We start from the raw sequence: 20,727 nt of genomic DNA, 5'->3' as shown, positions 1-20,727 counted from the left end.
CCCACATAATTGATAATTATGACTTCCGCTGTAATCAAATAGTAGTTGCAGACTTGCAGGAACCCTCTTGGAAGGATGTTGATGTCATCCTCTTCTTGAGGGATAGGGGGATATCAGATATGGGTCTGAATATGAAGTTTGGTAAATAAAGAAACTGTACAGCTAGAACGAATAGCTGTCTTATTGGTCCCACTACCCATAGCTGGAACGCTGAGTGTTGGCTATGGTACAAGATCCAATGCATGGAAATCGTAGTGAAAAATGAGCCATATTTACCATAGCAGCTCCATCTCTTTGGCCATATTCTAATGGCATGATCCTAGATTCCTGAGGGCATTATAAACCAAGGTTGTTAAAATATCATTAATCAGGGTGAAATGTGGAAGCATACACAGATTACTCATCTCTAATTCCGTGGGCATATAAATTATGGTTATTAAAATTTAATTGGTATTTGTTTTTTTGACTTTTTACTGAAAGCAATTTGTTTTAAGAATTTAGATAATTTGCTTTTCTACTTTTTCATGATTTATTATAAATTTTTTATTAAATAGAAAAAGTTAAATAACTTTTTCTAAATAAAAAAATAACATATTAATTTTTTTTTAATATTTAATAGAAATAAAATACTACTGAAACAAACAATCTAATATTGAATACTATTAAATTAAGATTTGATTTAAAATTAAGTAAAAAAATAAACACCACCTTAATCTAAAATCAGTTATGCGAAATTTAGCACTTACATTTGAAGTAAGGATTCACTTTGAACTTGTGAGTGATACCCCATCGGTAATTGGGGTGTGATAGATATTTTGCTGGACATACCTAAATGGCTAAATGTAAACGCTCCACCGACAAAAGATACAGAAGGTTGGGTGGACTATTGTCCTTAAAGAAAAAAAGTTGTGATGCCTTTTCCATGCCAATGCCACTGAGGAGAACAAGCCCCATCATTTGATCTCTGTCTGCTAATCCAAATTTCTATAACCAGAAGCAAAATCCCCAGGGCAAATGCTAGTGGAACTTTCCTAGTTCGATTCTCAACTCAATGAATTTAGCACATGTGACATCACATGTAAAGAGTAGGAGAGAGAATCCTGGTGCCTCTGCTTAAATCTTATTTAATTTGTAGTTGGAGTAGGACTCTATGCCACTTGCAGTCTAGGGTTCCAAATTGGTTAGTCATTTTAAATCAGTTTCACATTGTTTGGTCCTTGACGGTAAACTAGTTTTATGCATTATAATATAGAACTCTATGCCTAAATCCTCAGAAAGAGTGTATCTGCATGTTGGAACACTCAAAATCTATAGCATTGTAGCTCATCTTTGGTGATTGACCACTATGTAACATCAGCCACAGTACAGCTATCAACAAATGAAAAGAGTAAAACAATGAAATTACCTCATCTTTCAGATAGGGTGACAGCCCAGACCAGCCCCACCGCCCCTATCATGGTCATGTGTAGTGTTGGGGACCTTGGGGTTGGTTGATCGGAACCCATCCCTGAGCTCAAGTACATGTATATGCTATTGGATGAAGCAATACTCCCCATATAATGTTCATTGTTATTTTTGAACTAATCTTGGAACTAGTCTAGTCTCTCTCTGAATCTCTTTGGGCAATTGAGTCAACCTATAAAACCAGGATGGCAATGGTTTGCTGTCAGTCATGAGCTAAGCCATGAAATGTAGTCTTGCTTCTCCAAGGTGTTAAAAAAAGTAGATCTTCGCATGCCCGGTTAATAATTAATTAGTAGCACGGTTTCTGATGAGCATAGATATATTAGTTTAGCAGACAGAGTCCTTTTGAGGCATGTGGATTGAGCTCTAAGTCAGATTTAGAACAGCTGCCCATAACTAATGTCTCATTCATCAGGTCAAGCTGGCAGTGACATTGATGGTGCCAAGGCCTAATGATTTCTACCTCCACCACTTACTACTATTTATACCACACTCATCCTGCTTGAATGTTACTCAGTGGCAGCTCCTCACCCCTAGACTTTTCTTTTCTCCCTGCTCTGCAATGGCTTTGAAAATCCTGCTCCTCCTTCTTGCCTCTTTCCTTTTAGTTACAAAAAGGGTCTCTGTCTCACTCTCTCTAGCAACTCTTGTATTTTTTTTGTTCTTTGGTTAATTGGGTATCTGAGTTTTGTAAATATCTTTTGCTTTTGTAGGTCTCAGCCAATGATGAAGAATTCGGCGTACAGGTAATATCAAGACAATGCCATGGCTTCATTTTCTTGTTTAAAGGACTTGAAACAGTCTCTTTTGAGCACTCAAAACTTATTATCGTGTCAAACTTGACAAATTTGTTTTACAGGCTACTTATGCCAAAGCTCCAGTACCTGTTCCAGTGAAGACACCCATTCCTGCACCACCGGTCAAGCCTCCTACTGTCACTCCAAATCCCCCTGCTCCTGTGGTGAAGCCCCCCACTGTTGTGCCCAAGCCCCCTGCTCCACCGGTCAGCCCTCCTACTGTTGCTCCGAAGCCACCTGCTCCTGTGGTGCCCAAGCCCCCTACCCCACCTGCCAACCCTCCTACTGTTGCTCCCAAGCCACCTGCTCCCCCAGTGAAGCCTCCCACCGTTGTGCCCAAGCCCCCTTCTCCACCTGTCAACCCTCCTACCCCCAAGCCACCTGCTTCCCCAGTGAAGCCTCCCACTGTTGCACCAAAGCCTCCTGTGCCACCAGTCACGCCTCCTACTACAGCACCAATGCCCCCAGTGAGGACAAGATTGGGTACTATTTCTTCCCTATGATAGGATAAAATCTGCTGAGCCTTTTTCATCTTTTTCATCTTTCTTGGTTAATATTCTGAGAATGTGTTGTGTGATTGTCGTCTGCAGACTGCATCCCACTATGTGATCAGAGGTGTAAAGCACATTCAAGGAAGAACATATGTGTGAGAGCATGCATGACATGCTGTGACCGCTGCAAATGTGTTCCACCAGGAACGTATGGTAACAGGGAGAAGTGTGGCAAGTGCTACACTGACATGACCACTCACGGCAACAAACCCAAGTGCCCTTAAAATGGATTAGAATCATGGTTTTCTTTGTCGGGTGCGAGTCTTGTTGACTGAAAATGTAATAACTTAAAGAGGAAAGTAAGAAGTAAATCGTTTCTAGGGATCTTTCTTCCACTAGCTTCAACTATCATTAGCCTGTCCTCATCTTTTCATGGTCTGTACTGTTTTTTCCCATTGTGAATTGCCCTTGCTACTATTTGTTAAAAGTTCTCCTTACAAGAACCGGTTCTTGATTCTTCTGTGATTTTTTCAGTGAGTATTCTTTTTTTCCAAAGGATTCGTGTTTAATTTGTCCGTCCAAAGAATCAAACTGAAATTAGGTACTTGAGATCATCAAACTAAGCTGACTTTTAATGAATTGGACCTGTCACTCGGTGGATCCGAATCCAATGTTTGATGCTAGGTAGCAATGTAGCATAGAATGATTTCATATATAAGAAGCCTAGTGTAAAGGGCTCCGTAAGTATAGATGTAATGCTCAATACTTTGAACTAGTCGTTTTTAAATTCAATGAAGGAGCTGGCACAAGTTTCATTCTCTAAACATATTGGAATAGAAGCCATTCCCCTTGAGTCAAGCAGCAAGTGGGACTCAAGAGAAGTCTTGTCATTAATGGCAGACTAGAGGCTGCAGAATAATTCAGGACATTGCAGTATGATTGGAGAAGTCTGCCACAATGTCCCTACATTTCCAGTGTGATCATATAAATTCTTTCATCATTGATAACGAACAAGTTGGAGCTGTGATGACCGACTTGGTTAATTGTTTAGGGTTTTGAAAGTGGCTGATAATGAGTTCCACCAGGGACCGACCAAAGGATAATTTGGCTGTTCCTGTTAACCTATTTACAACTCGGGACCAGCAATGAGGAGTAGGTTGGAAGAATAAACTATAAAGGAAGAAGTTACCATGGTGTGTCAATCTAACAGCTGGAATCGATGGAGCAGGTTCACTATGCAGCTTTGGCTTGTCCTGCACCACCATCATGAAGCAAACGACAAAGATGCCTCAAGAATCTTTGGAATTGCTTCCATGCCTGCACATTAAATTGTAGCTATGAATGACAGTGACTATCCAAAAAGACAAGACACCAAGCGTAGATATCAATGCCCGTATCGAACGGCCATGAGTATATTCCTACATGTATCTCTGCCTATATATATGGGAGGGATACCGGGACATGATGATATAGCAGGCTGCCAACCACCTAGTTGCTTTCACAAAGAGATCAGAAACTATGGCTTTCCAAAAGTATGCTGTCATTTTCTCAATTTGGTTTGTTTTATCGGTATTGGCCGTGGCTGCACTTGAAGCACCTGCCCCCAACTCCCCATCTCAGGCGCCAAATCCACTTGCATCTTTCCAGGCAATGCTGATGGGATTCGTGGGTGTTGCTATTTCCTTTATTTTCTTTAAATCTGTGGCTTGAGCTCCCCCATTCACCTCTACTTGTTCTGGTGTGCTTCTTTCAGTATTTTCTGCTCCATGTTTCTGTGACTGGAGATGTTATTGAGCTCACAATCTATCACAAAATTATGAATAATGCACTTGTATCAAGTCCTCCCCCTTGATTCACTACAATGTTGTAATGCCTGTCCTATTGTGTACCAACCCTTGATTGAATGAAATATCATCTCCGATCTATTTCTATCTTGGAAAATGTTAGGGCACTGATTCAGTATCAACAGAACTTGCAGTCTGGATCCTTAAAAATTCATGATGAAATTTGTGGTTAGGGTACAATTACAAACAAATCAAACATCAAGCAACATACAAACAAAATGGGACGCAAGTGAAATATAAAAACATTGGAACCAAATTATATATATGATATGTTTTTGGACAAATAGTTGAAGAGGTCAGCCAGTGGAAAAATAGAGCCAGCCCATCACTTTTTGCTGGAAATGGGCCTGTCATTACATGAGCTGGGTGCTGCCGCATTGGTTAACATTTGGCTTGGCAGGTGACCCCCCACCCCCAACAAAAACAAAAGGACTCTTTGGAACCAAAGCCTTCGAGCCACATTGGTCAAGGGCCACGGTGCCAATCTCAGAACAAGGATCCTCTCGTTTATGCCAGCCAAACCAGGCTGCTTTCATTAGTGATTTGGGACTAGAGTGATCCGTTGGCTGGTGTCTGGCTTCGAAAATTAGAGGTGGTTTTTAGTTATTTTCAGGTGGGGTTTTCTCAATTTCCACGTCTCAGCCTAAAGAAAAGAAGAGAGCATAGCGAGAGCGGAGTCACAGAATGGGTGGAGATGGGATCTTGGGGTTCGGAGATGTTGAGCAAATCAAAGCAGCTACAAGCGGAAAGAGAAGGTGGTTGAAGAGGAGAGAGAGATGGCTTGTGGTTCTTGGGGTGGTTCTACACGCAGTTTACATGCTCAGTATCTTCGATATCTACTTCAAGACCCCAATCGTCCATGGCATGGACCCGGTCACTCCTCGCTTCAAGGCTCCCGCCAAGCGTCTCGTGCTTTTGGTTGGTACGGTCTCTAGAGCACCATCTATTCGCTGATTTGATCCAGCAAATTTCACGAGTTATTGGCATTGGATGTAAAGTGGGTCCGTTTAGTTTTGTATTGCTGGTTGTTTATTTGATAGTAGGGACTAATTGGTTGCTTCGAGCATTCTAAAGGATCTTTATTTATTTATTTATTTTTTGGGTATTTGTTGCATTGAATCATTGTGGTTTATTAAAACTGAACACCTGGTTCTGTGATTTCCACTGCAACCACTTTAGCATTTCTTCGTTGGCTGAAATCCGATAGGTTCTTTGTTAGAAAATTGAACTAATTTTTCTGTATATTATTGTTGATGGAATGTTTTTCAACCCTGAGTTTCTTAAAATTTTGAAATTGGAATGTAAATGCAGCGGATGGGTTACGGGCTGACAAGTTTTTTGAGCCAGACTCTGATGGAAATTACAGAGCACCTTTTCTGAGGAGCATAATTAAGGAGCAAGGTCGGTGGGGTGTGTCTCATGCTCGTCCTCCAACAGAGTCAAGGCCTGGACATGTTGCTATAATAGCTGGTTTCTATGAGGATCCTAGTGCAGTTACAAAAGGTGTTTTTTCTGTCTTCTTTTACCAACTTAAGAAAAACTCTCTGGTTCAGTCTTTTACTGCTATTCTTCCTGGAAGTAATTCTTATAACTTGTAGAAGGCATGATTTTATGCTGTTGGATTCTGTTTACCAAAGATAAATTCTGTTGCAGGATGGAAAGCTAATCCAGTTGAGTTCGATTCTGTGTTTAACCGAAGCCGGCATACATTTGCTTTCGGTAGTCCAGATATTGTTCCAATATTTTGCAGTGCCCTGCCACACAGTACCTGGAATTCATATCCTCATGAGTTTGAAGACTTTGCTACTGGTCTGGTACTATTCTTTTAACACTAGTTATTCCGGTTATAGAAACTTATTCTCCATTATGGATATTTAAATTGGATGTTAGAAGCCCTATTTCCTGTTCTTCCAAAACAGAAGGAAGTTCGATAGAAACTGTTATGATTTAACTGTCTCGTCTAAAAGCTCTTTCATTCTCATCATATTTACATTTTGCTTTAACTTTTTTGTATGCTTTTTTTTTTCATTGACTAGATTGGATGCATGATGACCATGTGCATCCCTCATATTTTCCACTTGTTATGCTTGTCTTAACATCAATCATTTCATTAGGTTTTGGCTAATGTATGAACTCCCTGTTTAGTAAACTACTCTGTGGTGTCTCATCATTCTGATCCATGCCTGCATTGACATCTTGATAATATAATTTTAATTGAAAATGCATTGTCAAATAACATTAGGGGTGATATGCCTGATGGCTACTATTGGATGCCTGGTGGCTATCCTTGATAACACTGAGGAAACCTGCTGAACATGCTTGAGGTTCCCTGGAAATGGCTGTGATGATTTATATTTCTAATTTCTTATCTTGATATCAGAAACTGTTGCCACTAAACCTAAAACTATTCAAAACAAGCATTGTTTTCAAATTCAATAAGTTATCTTAAACTTGATCAAAGTAATTTGTCCCTGTCAATTTTTTTATTGACTCAGCAGCAGCTTACTTTCAATCTAACTTACTGGAGTTGGAGTCTGCTAATTAATTATTTATAAATTAGATCATGGTCTTAGTTCACATGTTTGAGTTCCAAAGTGCTCTGCGAATTGCCCCTTTTTCTATTTTTCATGTGTTTCACATAATTTTTTTAGTCTTCATTATAGGGTGAAAAATAGTATAGCTTCTTTTATTGGTGTCTGTATAAGTAAATGAGTTCTAAGCCAATTGGGCTGACTTTAAAGTTGAATGGAGTTTAATTTTGAACTACATAAAAGAGTAAAATTGTGTTGTTTGTCTAGTTTAATTTTTTTTAGACTAAGCCAAATGTGGCACTTAAATTTTTCTGCATATGCATTTATGTGTGTCGATGTGTGATAAAAAAGAAATAAAAAATGACTTATTACTACCTACTATGGTCAATGGCCTATTGGCTATAAGTAATATGTTAATGGTGTAATTTTCAATTCTACTAGACACCCACAAATGTTTTTCGCAAATTCATTTGTATAGTTGCTAAATAAAGATGTTATAGCTTAATTTTTTTTGTGTAATGAATGGCTCTCTCTCTCTCTCTCTCTTCGTGGCGTAGTCTTTCAGTTTATGGATCTCTCTTTGAGTAACAAAACCTTAAGTATATAATTAGAGCTCTATGGTTGGTGCAACTGTCATTATCTATATATGCAAATAATATAATATCATGTCTCCCAATCTGGATGGTGGTCTTATAAATTGGGATGCCTTATTTTTATTGATGTTTTAAATACTTCTCACCCTCGTTTGTTATATCCTTCTTCCCTGTTGATAAAAAGTTCTGTATTTCTTTTATGTCTTTCTTAAAGAATAAAAAATGTGTAATCTTGGGTACTTCTCACCCATGTCAACATCATACTTTTCTATCCTAAAAACTAAGGTGTGTTTTCTCAGTTTTCAACATCTCATCTGTGCTTGTTGGCATTCTGTATATCTGTCTGAAGTCGGAATTATAGACTTTTACTGAACTTTTTCCTCCCATCAGTTGTAACGTAGTGCTAAAGTTCTTACTGGAAATTTAATTTTCCTGAAGTAAAAATTTTCTAATAATATTGTGGGCACCAAGTTTTTTTGTTTTTATATATCAACCTCTGTAGTTCTCACTTGAATCAATGCTTTCCTGATTTAATAGTGTTAATGCAGATGCATCCTTTTTGGATGAGTGGTCCTTTGATCAATTCCAGAGCCTTCTGAATAGCTCCAATAAAGATCCAAAATTGAAGCAGTTACTTCTACAGGATAACCTCGTCATATTCCTGCATCTACTTGGTTGTGATTCGAATGGTCATGCACATCGGCCCTATTCATCTATCTACCTTAATAATGTTAAGGTTGTTGATCGTATTGCTGAAAATGTTTATAATCTTGTTGAAGACTTTTTCAAGGACAATCAGACAGCATTTATTTTTACTGCTGATCATGGAATGAGTGACAAAGGTATGAAGCTTTTAGAATATGTATATTAGTGGAACTTGAATTTCTTTTGTTTCATTGCTCTCATTCAGGTTTTTGTCTTGTGTAACCTGCTCAAAGCTTGAATGTTGTTGAATGCATGAATAGTGGTCACAAGCACTCCATAGCATTTGATGATTCATTATGTTTATTGAGCAATTTTTGCTTTTTTGACCAGACAACATTTGATGATGCATTATGTTTATTGAGCAATTTTTGCTTTTTTTGACCAGACAACATTCTATAGATGGTAGGGAAGCAAGCTAAACAAGCCTGATTCTTTACTTGAATCATCTAAGGAATTTAGTCCACCTACACATGTCCATGGTGATCTCCTTAACTAGTTAATTTAGCTGGATGGCAATTGAATTGTTCGAGCCTCAAAAGTTTCACATAATCCAAGCACCGACCTCACATCCACCGCCATGACTACCCTTCCAGAAAAGTGGAACAAAAAGAAGTGAATAAAAGGAATCACTTAACTTATAGCAATATAATTGGTTGAGCTCAAAGGTTTTGGTAATCTACTTGAATCCATGAATCTATACTACCTTGGAGCAAAAAGTGCTTGTGTGTTACTGAAAAAATAAATGAAGAAGAAACTTCTTGTTGGGTGGCTGAATTAGGCATTTAATATGACATTATCCCATTGGAACAGTTGACCCACCTGGTTAACCATTTTGACCAACCTTGCCAGTTCCTCAATGGCTAGAGTAGTGTTCAAACTTTGAAGCATTAGTTCCTTAGATTTGAATGCTACTAACATGATCTGCTCAGACATGAAATATGATATTTGCTGTCTATTTACTTAAGATACTGTTTAATTTGGTTTCTCTTGAGTTTATTTGATACTCTTAAATATCTCTTTCTTCTCAATGGTTCATTTTATCCAGTGGATTTTGCAACTGAGAGATTCAAATTATTATGCTTTTGCTGATAGGAAGTCATGGAGATGGGCATCCTTCAAACACTGATACACCCCTTGTTGTTTGGGGAGCAGGCGTTAAACATCCTAGACCAATGTCTGAAAGCAACCATTCTGATTGTGGTTTTCGTTTTGTGGATGAACATATGCATGACACACCGACACCTATAGAATGGGATCTGAATGACTTGGAAAGGGTGGATGTTAATCAAGCTGATATTGCACCACTAATGGTTGTACAGTTTGTCTTTCTCAGGTTTCTTCTTTGAAGCTTAATTATTTACTTAAAAACCTTTTTTATTTTATTTTTCTGGTGTGCTTATTGACTTTTGGCAGTCAACACTTCTTGGTTCTCCATGTCCTGTTAACTCTGTTGGCAATTTACCCCTCGGCTACATTAACATGAGAGAGGTGAGTTCAACCCTTGATCAGTAGTTCACTTCTTAGTTTTAATGAAGGATTGCATGTTTTGTCATGGATATTGGAATGCATTTTGTTTTGTTTTCCATTTTATGAATTGAGTTGTTCCAGATTGAGAATGAATGAGTGAAAATATGACATCTATTTTGTTTTATTTTTTATGTCCAGGCAGATGAAGTTGAAGCTGTGCTTGCTAATACAAAGCAAGTTCTCAACCAGTTCCTTCGCAAGTCAAGTATCCTCTTTATATATCAAACTATTTCTTAGTTTTGTGGGCGTTAAGCATTGCTTCCCTTTTTCCCCATTGCTTTCTGTAGAAGATTATTGACTTTCTTCTGCATCTCTCTAAATTTATTGAATTACTTTTCCTTGCTCTCTGAAAATGTAACATAGTTGTTCTGTTTTCAAAATTTCAATGGGTACATATTATTTTTTCATGCTTTTATTTTGTCTATCATTTATTACTTCGATCCTGTTATTCATTTGCCCATTACATAAAAAGGCTGTTATTCATTAGTTACATCTGTCTAAGAATTTCTTCATCATTTATTATTTTAAACCTTCTGGAGATATGGGGAATAGGAGGGCAAGAAGCAGGGAATAACTTTGCTATTTTCTGTTAATTTTCTTGACAAGCTCAGAAATAAAGCAGTCAAATTCGTTAAATTTCAAGCCTTTCAAGCCCCTGGCTCATTATTCCTCAGTATTGGATCAAATTGAAGATCTGATATCTGTTAAAGACTATGATGCTGCAATGAGAGTAGCTCAAAATCTCAAAAGTTTGGCACTGGAGGGGCTTCATTATTTCCAAACTTACGATTGGTTGATGCTGATGACTGTAGTTACCCTTGGTTACATTGGATGGATGGTATATCTTGTTCTCCATGTGCTACAAAATTATACCTCCTTGCCAGAAAATATGTTCAGAAAGGAGCAAGCAGTTCATCTAAGAAATTACACTGGAAAGGTAATGTTCATATCAACTTAAACTCTTGAAATTACATTTGTCCAAAAATAAGAAAAAGAGCAGGAAACCAAAAGAAAGAAAGAAAGAAAGAAATGAAGAGGGAGAGTGAGATAAGACATGTTAAATATATGAAATTTGAATGCCACCCCCCCATCTCCCCAATTGTGGTGGCCTGGTGCTGTGAATGCATGAAGTTCAGGCCTCTTTTGTATTTTTCAATACTTCCTATTTATTTGCATTTTGAACGTGTATCTCTTGAAAACTGAGATATAATAGGAGTTAATTAAGAAACATTTGTCCAAACATATGAAGTTTGAAGCCCTTGTTGCCAGGTGCTTTGAGTTCTGTGGAAACCTGAAGTTAATGCCTCCTTTGTATTTTTCAATACTCTCTTTTCATTTGCATTGTGAATTTATAGCAATGTAAAAATGAGATACAAATAGGAGTTAATTAAGAATGTAGCTACTTGTGGATTCTTGTGGGAATTGGTTGGTAGTTTATTTCCTTCTCCTTGTGTTGCAATCATGTCTGAACCTTTTTGAAAAGGAGTAAGCATGTCATCAGAGAACATTCAATTGAGAAACAATCCAAGCAAGTAATGTTTATGTTAGTCTAACTTGCGGTAAAATGCAATAACTAATATGGTTAGTAAAAACATTTTTTAAAAAGAAAGGAAATAGGAAACAAAAGAAAGAATTAGTTTGAGTTGCTGGACTCTAAACTCTAATCAAAAGTCCCCCTGATTATATATTTGCTGCCTAATGCATCTGTTTGAACTCTAAACAGAAGTTCTCCTGGCTGATTATGTGCCCCCCCACTATGCGCGTTTTTTTTTTCTATTCCAACTGGGCTAGCTAATGCTATATAACCATTAAAGCATGCCATCTTGCACTTTATATGTCAGCCTTGCTGATCTATTTTTCTGTTTGTTGGTTGTTCTATTTGTGCCTTATTTGCTTCTTTGTGGTGGGTATCTGTCTTCCCCCTCTGTTATGTATGGGTTGATGGATGAGGAATACCACATAAATTTTACTTGGCAAATGACAAATGTTCCAAACATGTTGATGACACTTATGATCAAAACAGGTTATAAGTAGTTAGATTTCTTCTTTAACAATTTTTACAACTAGTGTTACACGCCACTTGGTCAAAAAAGAAAAAAGAAAAAAGAAAAAAATGAAAAACTAACATACAAGGAGCGAGAACTGGAGTTTCTTTCAACATCTCTAATCAAGAATTTGGGGAGCTTGCATGTCCCATATCCTCACTCTTCCTTGTTTATCTTTTGCCTTCTTTTTGAGATGTGAGAGTTTGATCTTTGGGTTCCTTAGGCATATTCCTGGTTAGTTTCCTTTTTAAAGCTTTGTCTACTTCTGTTAATATGGTCATTTTCCTTCTACTAAATTTCATTTGGAACTCTGAAGCCTCTTGTAGAGCTGAGCCTTGGCATGGCTTGTAACAAATAAGAAAGTTAATTCCAATAGCGTGCTTCAAAAGAGGAGGCCTTTCAAAGCCCTTTACCCTGATTGGTGCATTATCTGGTTGAAGAGGGGAGAAACAGTTGACCCTTTTTTTGGCATTTCTCAGGACTATTGCATAAGCTGTTCAAACTTGCTAGGATTGATTTGGCTTCTCCCAAAAGTGTGATAGAGATGATGGTAATTTCCTTAAGGGGTTTTGAAGATCTTTTGAGGGGTTGAGTTCCTGGTATGTGGCTAGCCTCACTGTGATTTGGACTATTTGGCAAGAGAGAAAGGTTGGGATATTTTAAGACAAGTGAAGATCTACCGGGAACTCTTCAGGACTTGACTTATTGGTATACTTCTACCACTGATGCCTTTGCTAGTATGCCCTTGTTATCATCGGATTGGTATCACATTTGTAGAACCAAGAAGTTAGGCAATGACTCAACCTGAGTGGTTTCCACCTCCAGTGAGCTCTATAGAATTTAATTTCGATGGTTGTTCCTTGGGAAACCTATGACAGTTTAACTGATGACAGCTTGGGATTGGAGGAATGTTAGAAGATAATTGTGTGGTACTCAAAGCACTTTCTAAACCAGTGGAGAGCATATATTGGTATTGCTACTGCTATTGAGGCAGATATACAACCTCTGTTAGTGGGGTTTATTGCAGCCTAAAGCTTTTATTCTTCAGATTTGTGGGTTGTTGGTGACTACGCCATTTTTCATTTTAGTCTAAAGAAAAGAAGTTTATGGAATGGAAGTATGATGGTGGAACTGTCAAATTTTTTATTTTACTAGACACTTGAGATGTTCTTTTTCTTGGCTCCATACATTGCTAACCAAGAAGTGGATTTTTTAGCCAAGTGAGGGGCCAAACACTTTTAGCATTCTTTGTTGGGGACTTTACCCCCTTGAGCTATGATCTGTAGCTTTGGATTGTATTTTTGGTTTCCTTCATAAGTTGTGCTGCTTATTTTGCTCTTTTTTAATGATATTGACATATCGACCCTTTTTTATCAGTTTTTTCATTTTTGTGTAAATCTTGGAAAGAGTCCTATCCTTCTTTAACTTGATGAGATTTAATGTAATGTATTATCTTGTTTCTAGTGAAGAAAAATAGAAATTCAATGCAATATATTTTCTTGTTTCTGATTCAGAAAAAAAAAGGATAAAAAAAATCCAAGATATTGTATTTGTTTTAATTTAGTTAATTTATACATTATATTTTATAAAGCATTGCTCATTCACATCTTTTCAGAGCTCTGTAGCAGGCTTCTTTTTCACTACCACTATTTACTCTCCATCATGTGTCATTCATCATCTAATTTCATTGTGTCTAATTATGCATTATATTTCTTACATTTCTTCTTATCTATGACAGGTATATCTTTGTGGATATCTGTTGATTGGAGTGCTTTGTCTTCTGCTGTTCCTGGAGCACTCTCCTCCCCTTTACCATGCATACACTGCTATGACAGTATTTCTCTGGACACAAATATTTAGTGAGTATTGGTTTTTGAAAGGATTATGGCGACACTTACGTCGGAGTAAATATGATTATATCATTAAACTCCTTGCAACTTGTGCTGTTTCAATATTCATTCTTGAATTCCTGGTATGTGGGGATCAAACTTATCAACAATTGTTCTGTGATTATCCATGTTGAAGTGGCTTCTGAGCATCCTAATTTGTCTTAATTGGCACATTGTGCAGGTGAACAGCTTCACTGAGAGGAAGCTCTACACTTGGTGCTTTCTAGTAGTGGGAGTTGTTGCTTCTGTTTTTCTTTTTAAATCAATTCCATGGAGATCTGGGATACCAATTTTTGTGTGGGTTGCATGTTGGTTTTTGTCTGTTTTCACTTTGATGCCAGCAGAAATTCCTGATAATAATCAACTAGTGTAAGTCAATTCACTCAAGTTTGTCCCTCTGTATTCCTTATTTTGATCCCTTGAAATGTCAAAGCTTTTTATAGGACCTGACAGTTATCATGATTGCCATAATTGTTAGTGATGTTCCAAATTGTTCAAACTGTCACATAGGGAAGCCAAGGGGTAATTAAAAAATGTTTGGCTGTCCCAAATTTTATTACTTAAAAGCCATAAGAAGAGGAAATATCATCAAATAACTTCATGATATTAAAATAAATGCTCTCCCTGGTGTGAATACTCAAATTCATCCTTTTCCCCAAAAAATTATAACATTTGTTAAGGTCATATGCTCAATCATTGACAAGGAACCTCTTCCATTTAGTGAGTCCTTTTTTATTTTTATTTTTATTTTTATGGTTGAATTGCTGTGGAAAATATAGGACGAGAAGTTAAAATTCTCTCATATATAAATTACGTGTGTGGGATTAAGCTACACTATGTTAGTGCCTTTGTGGGTGAATGTCTGATTAGTTAATTGCTTTACATTTGCAAAAGATGATTGTACATTGTGTTTGAAACTACATTTAGTTTGCCTCCTCTTTCTCATGGAGTATCTGGCCTTCCTAGTTTGAAACTGAAGTTTATTTATATATAACACTATTATATCATTAACAGGATTATAAAATTGTAGCATCAATTGAGGATATTGGTTCAATTGGTTGTTATGTGTGAGTTGATCATGACTTGTGAGTTAACAATTATTTTTGTGTAGGATTGCAAGTGGAATTATGATTATCATGATAGGAATAGCTGCAAGGATGCTGGATATGCATACTGAAAGGAATAAATATTGGCTATGCATCCTTAGTCATGATAGGCAGAAACACCGGTTCCCCATGCTCTTCCACTTACAGGTGCAGAATATGTCTTTTACTCTCCAGATATTAGAATCTTAAAAATTTTTGCACTAAACAATCTGAAATTAGTATTTTCATTACATTAAAATTAGGCACTTTTGGTTGGGTTGTCATCATTGATGGTGTCATTATCAACGTCTCACAGAACTCAAAAGCAAGAACTGCTTCCAGTGCACCAGTTGATTAACTGGTCTATTGCTGGTATACTTTTGGCATATCCCTTTTTTCTGCTTTGTTTTACCAATGCTATTCATGGCTTTCCTATACAGTTTAGATTATCAAATGATTTATTTTTCTCTTTCTCCTCTTTTTTTTTTTTTTTTCAATAATTAACTAAAATACTCAAAATGTTCATTTCATTTTATATGGTACTAACTTTTTTTTTTTTTTTTGTACTGTACCAACTGGCACTGATAATTAGCATACCGTTTCTTCGTGTTAACCATGTGCTTACTGATAGAACATTGCTTTGATTGATTGAGTGCACTGTAAGTGACTAATATTGTTAAGAAACCTTATCTGCAAAAATGGCATTTCATACTGGAAGAGAAATTATTTAGGCTAAAAATGGAAATGAGAACTACATCTTCAGAAAAATTTCATATCAAGCTTACAATGTATTGTCTGACTACATTTTGTACATTGATCATTAGGCCTATAGCACTACAACTGCACAAACATAGCATATTTCTAGATTGAATATAATCACACACATGTAATTCAAGTACCTGAATCATTAGTCTGTTTCTTTGTTATTTATAAGCATTGCTGATTTTTATTTTGACAAACATGCATTAATTTTTTTTTTTTTGGGTAGAGATGCTCATTGTTTCTGTATGTTTACTCTTTCCTTTTTGAACCTTGTATGATTCAATGCCGAGTTTCATCAGCTTGAAACAGTCATGGCTGCATGTTTGTTTATTTATTTATACTATTTATGATTTTGATAAGGATACATGTCTAACTTATCCTGTTAATTTGTTTGTCAGGTTTCTCGATGGTTCTCCCTTTGTTTTCAGCAAGTGGCCTCTTGTCCCGACTGACTTCTATATTTCTTGGTTTTGCACCCACATTCCTACTTCTATCAATTGGGTATCTCTAATTTCTAGATCACTGTGATGCTATTACTGGTTTAACAATTAGTGGACATGCAGAATGTTCAGATACAAATAAATGACATCCTTTTGGTAAAACTCATGCAGATACGAAGCTGTCTTCTATGGTGCACTTGCTCTTGTACTTATGGCATGGATGCTATTTGAAAATACACTTCTCTATTTAAGTAAGGTGAAAATGTCCTCTGCTTCCATGAAAAATATGGAGGGTAAAGTCATCCTTGACAATGATGATAGATGCTTGCAGTTGTTTGATGTGAGAATCCCATTGATCTTTGTAAGTCACATCCTGCTCCCCCTTTTCTAGTCTGTGATCAGTTAATGAACTTCATCTTGTTCATGCTTTCCCCCCATCGGATTAGTAACAAAAACACCAGCATGAAGTACTAGGGTCTATGTCTGGATTTTAGCTCATACACCTCAGTTATATCTACTGTACCATGACTTAAAATCTGTTCTTTTTTTTTTATTTTTTATTTTTTATCTCAATTTCCATTTTTTCTTTTAGCAGAAGAGTTCATTTTCTTATTTGACATATTTGGTTTTTGAACTTCTCTTTTAGAGCTTTCTTACATCAAATACTAACTGAACTGATGGAGGGGATCATAGTTTTAAATGGTGCAAGGCGCACCTAAGACTCAAAAGTCTTCTATAGTTTAGGCGCAAGGTGCAACACCAAGTGCACATGTGAGTGAAGCGAAATCTAACTTAGGATGCATATAAATTAATATATGATCCAAAATCTAATCCAATCAATAAAAAATTTAAGATTCCAAATATTTTAAAAAAGTGTTGAGCAAAAGAGGTAATAAAATTCTATAAATTTCAATATATAATTAGAAATTTAAAAAATAAAGGTGTTTAAAAAGGAAAAATAAAGTAGATAAGTTGTGCCTCTTGAACAAGGCACATGTCTTGGCAAGCAAGGCCCTATAACTAGGGAGTGGTTGCACTTTGGGCCCATGCGTGCTTTAAGTGCACCTGTTAAAACTATGTGGGGGGGATTTGAGATTCAGGACCAGCATTGTATTTACAATCTGAATATAAGTCCATTATTAATTGCATTTATGATGATCATTTTAACCTCCACAAACAAGTGCCTCTTCATGAATTTCTACAGTATTCGGGGGATTTGAGGCTCAGGACCAGCATTGTATTTACAATCTGAAAAAAGGTTCATCATTAATTGCATTTATGATGATCATTTTAACCTCCACACACAAGTGCCTCTTCGTGACTTTCTACAGTATTTTGCTGAAATCACAATATGCACCACCATTGACAAATTTGTGTAAAGGTCTAATTATGTAAATAAGTTGAATAACTATTTTAAAACTGTATTGAAAGTTCACATAGTCATGACATCTATACAGCTCTAATGGCCTTTTTCCCTCTGTAGATGGTCTTATTTAATGTTGCATTTTTTGGAACGGGTAACTTTGCAAGTATTGCAAGTTTTGAGATTTCCTCTGTTTATCGGTTCATCACAATCTTCAGTGTAAGTAAAGGTTAAACTTCTGAAGATAATTTTTTGTCCTTGTTTGACATCTAGTGCTGATCTGACATTATTACTTCTGATTGCAGCCATTTCTGATGGCAGCCCTTCTTATTTTCAAGTTGTTTATACCATTCATGCTTGTCATGTAAGTGAAATTACAATGTTTATTATATCTCATAGCCATTAGCTAGCTATATATCTTGAAGATTATTCTTCTGTTTGAAGACTCATAATCTGTTATGACATTTTGATTCAGGCATAGATTTCAAATTTTTGAAGTTGACTTATAGAATCTACATATTATTATGAGAACTGCATTAGATCCAATTCTTTTTCTCATTATTTTACATTGTTTGTGATTCTGCACTAACATGGGTGTATTTTATGCCCATGTTGGGTGTATTTTATGCCCATGTTATGTGCTGTTATATTCGCTTATGTTCTTATTTTGGACATTTAAAAATAGCAGTTTTCATATTTTCCATGTGGTAAATTTGAATGCAGATGCGTGTTTAGTGCAATAACCAAACTAATTCAAATTCCACGGTTGGGATGCTATTTCCTCGTTATACTATTTTCAGATGTGATGACTATCCACTTCTTCTTCCTGGTAAGTTCACTGTATTCTCCATGGGTACTTTTATTTCTCTGCATTCTTATTTCTTCCTTAATTTGAATGAAACCTTGGTCTCATGGTTCCTTTTCCCAATCATACTAAAAGGGCTTTGCAACAGTTCCATTTTATAGCTCACATAGATAAACTGACCTAGTTTTCAACAATTGTGGTTAAAAGATGTGAAATCTTCATTCTTTGTATCTATATACGTGTGATTGTTCTGCATATTCTTTTTGTTGTGAAAACCCAAATGTGTTTGATTGACACTTGTTTTTTTGCATGAGTATGTTATATGGCCTTGTATTCACTTCCTCCTTGGCAAAGTCTATTCTTTTAAATATTTCATTTTGCTTCTACAAAAATCTCACAGGCTCTTCCAATTTTAAAGCAAGCTCACCTTTTTGAATTTGATGGCATCAAACAAAATGGTGCTTCTCTAATTTTTTTTGGCCCAAAATAATCTTGCAAACAAATCCTCTTTCCTTTTAACAGAGATTTCATTCAAGTTTGAGGGAATCTAGCATGTGGCTGTGGTTTCCAAAGAATGCCAGTAGCATTCTCTGGGGTCATCTCAACTCAAACCTACTGAAATCTAAAAAACAACTATTTTTATGGTGCAAACTCACCAAATCGTCCACTTATTTTGTGGGTTTAGATCAGCTATTATAACATTGTTCCACCAAGTTTCTTGTAAATACAAGTGAATATCAGAAATCAAGCTTGTAATTTTTATTTCTCGTATTTTTTGGGAAGTGGGATGTTTGGGTCATAAAAGAGTCTTTAGCCTTTGTGGATCATGCTTTGATTCCTAAAGCTGCCACCAAATAGTTGGCAATAGGATTATTGACTGGTTGGTTTGGGGTTAGCTGAGTGGAAATATGAACACATGCATCTTATTACATGTTTCTGAAAGCTTGCTGATAACATTATGATGGGTAACAGGTTCGAAATACGGGAAGCTGGATGGAAATTGGTAACAGCATCAGCCATTTTGGAATCGTTAGCGCACAAGTTGTGTTTGTGCTATTGCTTTTTGCCCTCACAAACATATACACAAGAGACATTCAGACCAGATCTGTTCTACCATCCTCTAGGAAAGCATTGTAGGTCATTTGAAATTGGGATTTCAGCACCAAAGTCAAATTGCCTTCCTTCCTGAAAGATGAGCATTTTTTATACTCTTACATCGGCTTTTATGGAAATGAAATCAGCTTCTCATTCTGTTACATTTTTCAATTTTGCTGCCTATAACTGCTCACTGCCTGTTTGTGAGAGGTATGGACCCATGGGACATTATCCAGATTTTCCCTGATCAATTATAGAAAGGTCATTGGACTCATCCATGATTGGAATTTCCTGTTATCATTATTTGCAAATCATCAACCATTTGTCATGATATCTTAAGTTCAGCTGAGCAAGATTTTCAGCTAAGATCCTCAGAACTAGAAATACGCACTGCAGGTATTACTTGATATGTGAACATCCAATACAATATTTTTTTTACCAAGAGGAATACGAATTTGAAACACTTTCTAATAATTTATCAAGTCATATTTTCGTGTCGTCGTGATACATTTGTCTACTGTATGCATGGCTTTTCTTTTCTACACATGCCTTTATCTTTGCACATGACTCTTTTGATACACGCCAGCATCAAGGCAATTGCCTAAATCTAAATCACATCCTTTGTGTCACGTCTTCCTTGTTACCAAGGTCCTCTTGTACACCATGGTCCCTTAATGTAACTTGTGCCACAAGCCCTTTGTGCATGAATTCAAATTGTTCAATCATTTCGCCATTTACACCTTTTAAGGTCCAATAAGCGTATACGAGAGACTACACTCATTCTAGATGATGAAGTACATTCTAATGAAAGGAACCATGTTGAAGACTCGTATCCCTTTGTGTGTGAAATTGATTTTGTCTTTGTGTTTTGTACTAGTATCTTAGAATTGAAGCTTTTGCCTACATAAGTGGCATGAAAGTTTTCACTAGCTCCAAATCCCTAACACACAACCTTGGCTTACTTCTGGACCCGATACAAAAAATCAGAGCCTTAACTCATCCCGACCCCTATAAGAGGCCCTAACCATCACAATGGAGCTTAACCATCTTACAACACATCCATCATGATTCATTTCTTGATCTTGTTGCATATGCCTAATAATCCCTCCCCCAACATGCGACTCCCGATTACTCAAATCCGCGATTTAGACTATTCATAGAAACATTCTTAACATGTAAATCTACTATTACCATGCACGTCAACATAGAAAATACGCTTGTATATAATATTCAATGCAAACAGTTGGTTTGCCTTTCAGCCTTTGTCTTCCATGCACATGACGAAATCCAC

General features: G+C 36.6%; 2 protein-coding genes across 3 annotated transcripts; both read left to right on the top strand.

Moving 5' to 3' along the window:
* The first annotated feature begins 1,967 nt into the window (after positions 1-1,967).
* On the top strand, positions 1,968-3,285 carry LOC117930168 (gibberellin-regulated protein 14). Its single transcript, XM_034850660.1, has 4 exons — positions 1,968-2,083; positions 2,178-2,210; positions 2,324-2,744; positions 2,852-3,285. The coding sequence occupies exons 1-4, from the start codon at positions 2,027-2,029 to the stop codon at positions 3,034-3,036; spliced, it is 696 nt and encodes a 231-aa protein (XP_034706551.1). The 5' UTR covers positions 1,968-2,026; the 3' UTR covers positions 3,037-3,285.
* Positions 3,286-4,971: 1,686 nt separating this feature from the next.
* LOC117930167 (GPI ethanolamine phosphate transferase 1) lies at positions 4,972-19,733 on the top strand. Of its 2 annotated transcripts, XM_034850658.1 has the most exons (18): positions 4,972-5,518; positions 5,908-6,099; positions 6,250-6,405; positions 8,269-8,562; positions 9,518-9,735; positions 9,839-9,913; positions 10,091-10,157; positions 10,564-10,889; positions 13,736-13,969; positions 14,068-14,255; positions 14,998-15,139; positions 15,235-15,343; positions 16,132-16,234; positions 16,345-16,534; positions 17,657-17,755; positions 17,842-17,900; positions 18,260-18,365; positions 19,314-19,733. In XM_034850658.1, the coding sequence occupies exons 1-18, from the start codon at positions 5,281-5,283 to the stop codon at positions 19,476-19,478; spliced, it is 2,961 nt and encodes a 986-aa protein (XP_034706549.1). In that variant the 5' UTR covers positions 4,972-5,280; the 3' UTR covers positions 19,479-19,733. The 2 variants fall into 2 exon arrangements, with proteins under 2 accessions (XP_034706549.1, XP_034706550.1); XM_034850659.1 differs by lacking the exon at positions 4,972-5,518 and having other exon boundaries at positions 5,974-6,099; positions 6,250-6,410; positions 8,258-8,562.
* Positions 19,734-20,727: the final 994 nt, after the last annotated feature.

Source organism: Vitis riparia, chromosome 14 (assembly GCF_004353265.1).
Source record: "Vitis riparia cultivar Riparia Gloire de Montpellier isolate 1030 chromosome 14, EGFV_Vit.rip_1.0, whole genome shotgun sequence".
NCBI classification, from domain to species: Eukaryota; Viridiplantae; Streptophyta; class Magnoliopsida; order Vitales; family Vitaceae; genus Vitis; species Vitis riparia.
This window is presented reverse-complemented; position numbering and strand designations above follow the sequence as displayed.

Excerpts from the sequence above, each read along its gene's own strand:
- LOC117930168 (XM_034850660.1), top strand. The coding sequence starts at position 2,027 with ATGGCTTTGAAAATCCTGCTCCTCCTTCTTGCCTCTTTCCTTTTAGTT. Across the intron at positions 2,084-2,177 it reads TCCTTTTAGTTACAAAAAGG|GTCTCAGCCAATGATGAAGA; the intron begins GTCTCTGTCTCA and ends TTGCTTTTGTAG. Across the intron at positions 2,745-2,851 it reads CCCAGTGAGGACAAGATTGG|ACTGCATCCCACTATGTGAT; the intron begins GTACTATTTCTT and ends TGTCGTCTGCAG.
- LOC117930167 (XM_034850658.1), top strand. The coding sequence starts at position 5,281 with ATGGGTGGAGATGGGATCTTGGGGTTCGGAGATGTTGAGCAAATCAAA. Across the intron at positions 10,158-10,563 it reads CCAGTTCCTTCGCAAGTCAA|AAATAAAGCAGTCAAATTCG; the intron begins GTATCCTCTTTA and ends TGACAAGCTCAG. Across the intron at positions 18,366-19,313 it reads CTATCCACTTCTTCTTCCTG|GTTCGAAATACGGGAAGCTG; the intron begins GTAAGTTCACTG and ends GATGGGTAACAG.